The sequence below is a fragment of the Alligator sinensis genome, unplaced genomic scaffold (assembly GCF_000455745.1).
Source record: "Alligator sinensis unplaced genomic scaffold, ASM45574v1 scaffold276_1, whole genome shotgun sequence".
NCBI lineage: Eukaryota > Metazoa > Chordata > Crocodylia > Alligatoridae > Alligator > Alligator sinensis.
In genome coordinates, this window is record NW_005842432.1 from 370,414 (window position 1) to 378,381 (window position 7,968).

The 7,968-nt window shown below is 39.3% G+C and overlaps 1 protein-coding gene across 2 annotated transcripts in view; it reads left to right on the forward strand.

Annotated features, from left to right (window-relative positions):
• NPS (neuropeptide S) overlaps window positions 1-7,756 on the forward strand; it is a 43,695-nt gene extending 35,939 nt beyond the window's left edge. The window contains exons 4-5 of one of the 2 annotated variants that reach the window (XM_025211831.1): window positions 5,338-5,419; window positions 7,577-7,756. In XM_025211831.1, coding sequence (XP_025067616.1) covers window positions 5,338-5,419; window positions 7,577-7,756 — 262 coding nt within the window. Of the gene's footprint in view, window positions 1-5,336; window positions 5,420-7,576 lie in introns of both variants that reach the window. The other variant, XM_025211832.1, reaches the window with a different exon arrangement.
• The last annotated feature ends 212 nt before the right edge of the window (window positions 7,757-7,968 follow it).

A 7,968-nucleotide genomic window follows, 5' to 3' on the forward strand; every position in this document is an offset into this window, starting at 1 on the left:
TCTGTGTCACTGGGGCCCGGCCACACAGTCCGTGGCAGAGGGACAGCCCCAGTGGTCCCAGCCTGGGCCCTCGTGCCCCCTGCTGCCCTGTGCTGCCTGGGGGTGGGGCTCTGCCAGGAGGCCCCAGAGCCCGCCCAGCTTGTGCTCCTGGGGTAAGAAGAGGCTTTTTTTCAGGTTTTTTCTCTTTTTTCTTTTTTTTCTTTTTAAAGTGATGGTGCCTGGGGTTTGGAGGGCAGCCATGGGGGCCTGGGGGGTGCAAGTGGAGGGTGGAGTTGGGCAGGGAAGCCATTGGGGTGTCTGGGGGTGTACGGGATGGGGCTTGGTGGGGCAGCCTTCAGGGGAGCTACAGCAGCTGGCAGAGGATGGGGCCAGGTGGGGCAGCAATCGGGAAACTGGGGTGGGGCATGTAGGCCTTGCAGGGGGGGTGGTAGCCCCTGTGGGGGCCATTTAGCCCCTGTGGGGGGCAGCAAAATATATATTCATGTATTCATGAATTCAAGAAACATGTATTTAGAGTTCACTTTATTATTATGATAAGAGACTTGCTTTAACACTGTAGATATATCAATAAAACATTGTCCAACTAATCTCTGTCTCTCTCTCTTTATAGTGGTCTTTTGTTTTACTTGTGGAGGAACATGGATTTGGGGGTATTTTACAGAGTGACTTTGGGATTTTTTTTATCAGGGATTTTTCAATTTTCCAACAGGGAACACCAGAATTCCTGCTAGGGAGGCCAGTGGCAGGACCCTGCTTGCTCAGAGCTGGCACCTTGGACCCAGCGGGCTGTGGCTGACCTCCTGGCCAAATGGGGCCTGGAGGACATGCTTTGACAGTTCAAAGCAGGACACCACACCTGGAACATCTTCCAGATGATAGCTGCCCTGATGGCTAGCCAGGGGGCACAAATGGCAGTAGTGCTGCACAGAGGCCAACCCTGCAGCCACAGTGCACTGGCAGCTGGCCTAGAGGGGCAGATGCCTCTACTGGCTGTACAGTCCCTATCTGGGTCTGGGAGGTGTGCAGCAGGTCACAGTCAGGCAGCAGCCCCCACTGCCAGACTGCTGCAGTGGGTAGAGGGTGCAGGGAACTCTCAGGGCTGCTTCAGCATTCCAGCTGGCACAAGGAGCCAATTGACTGAGCCCCAGAAGCTCCTGAGAGTGAGTAACCCTGATCTACTTGCCAAGGCAGCTTTTTGTACTGGGTCCAGGACAGGGCAGCTTTTTATACTGCTGGGGACAGCACAGGTGCTGGCCCCGGGCTCTAGCTCCCCCTGGCTGCAGATCCAGAAGGAGCCAGGCAGGGTTATTTTGCCCCAAGTGGCACAATTTGCTCCACAACAAAGTGAATGTCCAAGCACATGTCCTGAGGGGAAAAGTCCCGGCTCAAATTTGCACTGCTTCTATTTGAACCTCTGCAACTGCACGTGCTTGCATGTGTAGACATGCACTACATGTTGAGATATGATGATAAACTCAGAAAGAAAACATTTCCCTATGCATGACTGCAGTTTCTGAATATGTAAGTAATTAAGGGTTCTCATGACAGTTTTTATAACTGATGTACATACTACTTTCTTTAAAATGGGATTATTTCCTTTGATATTTCTATAGTCCATTCCATCATAAGGTGCTGAACAAATAGTTAAAGTGCAAGGTGTTATGATAGTGTAACCATACTATACTGTACCATGCCATAATGTATGGTTGCATTATTACCTGCAATTGCAAATACATATTTGTGAGGACATGTCAACCCTAATCCTAAAGTATAGCAAACAGGTGAATATTTAGTGACTACCACAGTACATAGCACTAAGAGGCGGACATATTTTTAGCCAAGGACGCAGGTCACACTCCTACTTATTTGTAGAGTGCCATGGGATTTTTACCGCTGCTGCAGATTTTCAGTCCTTACATGAAAGCTCTGTACTTCCTGGAACGTGATGTGTTTACTTCAAAAGGATGAATGGTTAGATCAATCTTGCCATTGTTCCTAACTGCTCATCTTACCCAGAGTCTCTTCACAGAACCTCATTCTGTCACCTACTTCTATCACTTTTGATGTGCAAGGCATTGTCAAGGAAAGAGATTGAATATGTGACTGCAGTGCCATTGATCCACACAATCAAAGCCAGGCAGAAACTCTAAACAAATGCCCTTAATTATGAATGATCAAATGAAAATTTTGATTTCATTTTGTAATTTTCAACAGCTTCTTTCATTTCATCTCTCTGGATAGACCAGTGAAAACCTGCATATTTAAAATGATAACATGAGGCCAAATTTATAAAGGTAGTTAGATGCCCAGTAAGTTTCTCAAAGGGGTATTAAGTGTTATAATTCCACAGGCTTGCTGGATAACTTTAGGCAAGTCATTTTCCTTTTCCATGCCACACACTTCCTTCATTTGTAAAATGAAAATAGTGATTCTTGCCTTCTTTGTAAATCACTTTGAGATCTCTTATTGCATTCGTTGCTCTAATTTGTCGCTGCATATTATTCATTCTCATATATTCTGTGTGCATGAGCGAGAGGAATGGGCTTAAATTCAGTTTTGACAATGCAGAGATGTTCCTGATAGGTAGAGGTAAAGCTCTGGAAGGCTTAGCATAGAACGTATCTGCTGTATCCTTTGAAAATCTGTGCTTAATTTGTCAGAAGAGGTTTTCAAACTTTTAAGATTGTCTACTTCTGAATTCCCACTTGTCAGTGGTGGCCAAAGTCCTTTTTCACATCCATGTCTAGTTGCAAAGCTGAGATCTTTTCTTTCAGACGTCAAATTTTCCTTGGTTTTTCATGACCTGCTCTGTATTTTCTGCACCCCTGTTGCTTTTGCTGCTGTTGTACCCTATAGAAATCAAATATGTGGTAACCCACTTATGTAAGTTTGGCCAGAGAGGTTGTTCTTCCTTCCCAAACAGGCAGTATTTCATCAAAATACATTGTTTGCTGTGGAATCACTCAAGGAAGAAAGTATGGCTTTTTTCTCGCAAGAAACAAAAGCTCTCAACCTAGAAGCAAAAAGGATTCAAATACATTTGCAAACCTTGTATTTTATAAGGTTCACTTCTCCCTATTAAATACAGTGCCAGCTAAAATATTTAGAGCAAAATAGTGCTGCATTCACCTTTAGAAACCACATTCTATAAGGGACAAATAAAGCTTTGACTGACAGAGTAGGTTAATGGGAATTTTCCATCAATAAAACAAACAGCAACACTAGTAGGTACTGCAAGCATAGTTCTATAGTTTGATTTAATTAATGAAGATAGGGTTTTCTAAGATACATGTGTGCAATAGAAGAAATTAATGTCCAAAATAATTAAATTCCAAGAAGTACAAAAAATTAAATAAATGTGCTTCTAATATAAGCCTAAAATCCCACATCTCTGCACATCTGTTAGTTGTACCCTAGGCACAGACAGGCCACCTCTCCTCACAAAACTAAAGGCATGATAGGATCTAATGCATGACTCACACAATTGCAGCTCCTGCTATGCTACATGTGCATGGCAGGAGGTGCAATTGTGGGGTAGCACCTTAGATCCCGTTGCACCTTATTGCTTCTGCAGTGGGGACCCAATCCTGGGCTCTCCCTGCACTGACAAGTATCCATGGCTGGGAGCCCTGTGCACCCCACCTGAGGGGCTCCCAGCCATGGGGACACCCCATGCACTCCCTGGGCTAGAGGATCAATGCTGTGGCAGTCTTCCTGCCCTGTGGGGTGCAGGAAACCCCTGGGACCAGAGAATTGCTGCAAGTACAATCTCCCTGTCCCAAGGGGGTGGGGAAACCCCTGGGGCCAGAGGAACTCCCCAGGGCATCCCCCCCCACTCCAGAGGAGTGGGAGACCCCTGGGGCCAGAGTATCACCATGATCCTGGAGACCCTGCTACACGTATGAATTAAAGCTCAATGGCAACCAGCTATAAAGTTAGTACACATTTTCAAGGTTTTACTTTATAGCTGGTTGGAGCTTTTTATTGTGTGATAGCTACTTTGCACATGTAGCTGGTCTCCACATAATTGCACAATTAACCAGTTAATCACACAATACCTGTAAAATGTAGAGAGGGCTATAATGTCTTAATATGTATCTGTCATCTGTCCATTTTCAAAGTTGACTGTCAAGTAGCTTAACTGGAATTGCATTTAATGCAAGTTTAAGCATGCTTAAAAACTTGATACAGAGGAAGACTAAGCTACAATAAAATCCCTGTTTTCCGGCATTCTGCTAGCCAGCATACTCTATTAACCAGCATTGTGCCACTGCCACTGTGCTGCTGCCATCCACCACTGCGCCGCCGCCACCTGCAACCATGCCACACTGCTGCTGTACCACCACCAACCACAATTCCACACTGCTGCCACCGCCACTTGCAAGCCCCCTGCTCCAGCTCTGGTATTTTTAGATAATCAGCATTTTTACATTACCAGCACCCAGCATTCCTCACTCATGCAGGATAACAGTGATTTTACTGTATATTCATAGTAACAATTATATGAGATTTCCCTGGCACACTTTGAGGTTCTAAAACAATGTAATATGCACATGTATAAGAGGTGCAACATTGGTCCCAATAGCTTGGCCTGGTTATAGCAAAGGAAGTTCATTTTAGAGTCTTACAATTACTGTATTTTCTTTTGGGCTTGTAAAAAAAAAAGTATTAGGGCTACATATCTCAGAAAAAAATACAACCCACCAACAGATCCTGGATACTTGCCTAGCTAAAAAAAGTTGTAGGAGATATTTATTCTCCCTTGTCTCCATGTATAATTAGCTTTGAGATAATTTTAACTGAAAATACATTTTCCATGATTCCCAGGTAGTGCCTGATGCATTCAGAGGGTTAATATAACTTACAGTGAGTGGCAAAACTCTTGTTAAAATACATGTTTTATGGAGTTTGGAGACCTTTGATCCTTTGTGCCATGATAATACAGACTAACAGTAAACTCACTTGAAAGACTTTTTAATGGCAATACTAAATTAAATCAATTGATAATGGCAGTTGAGCAAATCTTCTTGCCATTTTCACTTTTAACAAGAATAAAAGGCCAAACAAGGACCAGTTAGTCAGAATGAAATCAGATTTGATGACATTTTCACTCCTGAACTCTTGGTATAAAACGGTCACCTAGGAATTAACTGATCGGGAATGTGAAGAATTTGGCAATAAAACTGCATATATGCACATAATTGCTGGGTAAAAAATGATCAGGTAAAGAGATTGTATTTTATATTGTGTATTGGGAAAATTTTATTGAGTGCATATGCATACATCTATTTCATTTTCATTTTAATTAATTAAACTAATTTGAGCTTTTCTTTACAGTCTGTTCAGGTTACACTTTATTTTAATTCTCTGGATCTCAACAATGCACATGTGTTGGTGTTACCCCATTGTCCCTTCTTCGGTAAGCCATAATACTTGTTTATTTGAGCATCATGTATTTAGCTTTTTTATTTTTTTATTTTACTTACTTTGGAAATAGTTATAAATATTAGGCATTGTTGTTTATGTAACAGAAGGATTAGTCTATACCAATACTCTAGTACCCTGAAAAAGAAACTTATGAAAAAAATCCAATCAAATCAGCCATAGAATTTTGTCCGTATTATTTGTCTAAGTATTGTAATGAAGCACTTTGAAATAGAATTAAATAGGATATTTTGAGGGTATGTATACCAATATTCCTTCAATGTTTACTATGAGAGAAAATTACCCTGCTAGAACACTATTCAAGGATATTAGACTTTATTTGAGGTTCCTACCAAAATTATGAAAATATGTTCTCGATTTAGATGTCTTGCTCTGAATCTAAACCCAATTTCTCTCTTAAGATGTATTTTATTTAGAGTACTTTGTTTCTTGTTTCTCTATTTCTTTAAGGCTGTAAAATTTATCATGGTTTAGATTTCAGGGTTTTTTTTCTTTCAGACATGATTTATATCACTACATTTCATTAAGGAAATCTATCACCAGTACAAATGGTAGCTACTTCTGTGGTTATTTATTTTATTGATGTAATGTTCCTATTAGTTTTATTTATCAATCTTTTGTTTCTTCTGCATATGATTTATTTGCATAAATGTTTAATTCTGTTTCATCTTTCATCATATATAGCATAGACTATAATGATCCATTTGTGTATCCTTCTTTCATTACAGCTCGTTACAGCAGTTGCATACTATATATGATATAGTATTTAAATTATATTTTTAATTATTTCCTATTTAACATATGTCAATGCCTTGTACTTTAACATAAGAAAAATAGTGACATAGACTTATTTTAATTCTTGTATGGGTCGTGTTGAAATCTTTAGAACCTCTGGAGAATTCTTGCAGATTTGCTTCTTGCAGATCACATTTCTTTATAATAAAGTAGTACACTTCCATTTGGGGAAAAATAAGTGGATAGGGTGTATGACTGGGAATCTGTCACAGACTCACTAAAGGATATTAGGCAAATCATTTAGACTTCTTGAACTTCTCTTTTCCCTTTATATAAGAAGGTATAGTGCTAATAAGAGCCACTTCTGTAAATTTTTTAGCTCTATGAATGAAAATGCTATTACGCACTAAATGACATTATTATAAATAATAAGGAATTCAATCAATAGTGATAAATGGATTAAATCCAGCGTATTGAAGTCAGAGGAAGTTTTGCAATTAACTTAATGGGGGGACCCAAGTGTTCATCCTATGGCTTTATATTTAGTGAGTTCCTAAAACATGGAAAAAAAAGTATGCAGGGAGATTTCTACATAGACATGTCCAGTAGATTTATTTTTAAATATATCATTCTCTTGAGTCCTAGTGTAACTGAATAAATAATTGACTTACTATTTGTATGAAAGGATATCAAATACTGCAGTTTATTTTGATTCCCTTGGCATGTTTGTATTTTAGATATTTTTAAAGATTTATAATGTGAGATAATATAAAAGGAATATAAATATATGTATGTGTGTAATTCCAGACTTATTACATTCCCCTCTTAAAAACCCTAAATCAAAACCTTAGTTGTAATTGCTTTTGTAGTAAGGTAGGAAAATCCCTCAAAATTCTGTGCGGTGCAGGTGTTTCAATTTCTGGTATTATCTATCATTTAAACTAAATGGATTTCACATAAATGATAATGAAATTGCTGTTACATCATTAATTGAGAAATCTTTTTTTACAGTAAAAATGTGTATTGTTTTTTTACAATAATAAATGTGTAGTGTTTCCTAGAGGCATGTCTTCATACCATAACAGGACAACATCATTGAAAAGAATGCATTTCTGGCAGTAGACATAACTGCACCAATATCAGTGTTTCTTACAGGCGTAAAAGCAGTCCTTGCATTTTCAATGAGGCTATAAAAATCTGCCTGTGGGTGCTTATCATCTATAGCAAATAATAGCTCATCTTTGTCATTTTTAATCATAAATATGTTTTTGTTTCCACTTTGCATTTACAGTGGGCAAGTCCCAACAAATGTACAAATCCATAATTTTGTCTTTTCTTATCTTTGTGTCTGTGTTTTTATCTTCAGAGCAATAATCCTTTTTATTTGAATTGCCAGCTGTATGGGAAATCTGATTACTGCCTCATCCTCCTGAATAGCTGCTTAGCTAAGGTGGACAGGAGTGAAGAATTGGCTTTTCTAAAGCCTTACCTGGAGATGTCTTTCAATAAAAGGTCCTTTCGCAATGGAGTTGGATCAGGACTTAAAAAAACTTCCTTTCGACGAGCAAAGTCATAAATAAGTGCTCAAGAAAATACTCCCAATTTTAGCATCTAATGTTTAACCTTGCGCTTAAAAATAATTTGCTGTGCATTTCTATGATAAAACCAACAGAGACAAAGGTATCGGTGTGTTCATAATGTAAACAGATGTTTATTTCAAATAGTGCAGGCCAAGTGAAGTGGATGTAACTGTTCAGAACAGGCACTGTTTCCAAACTTATGGTATCA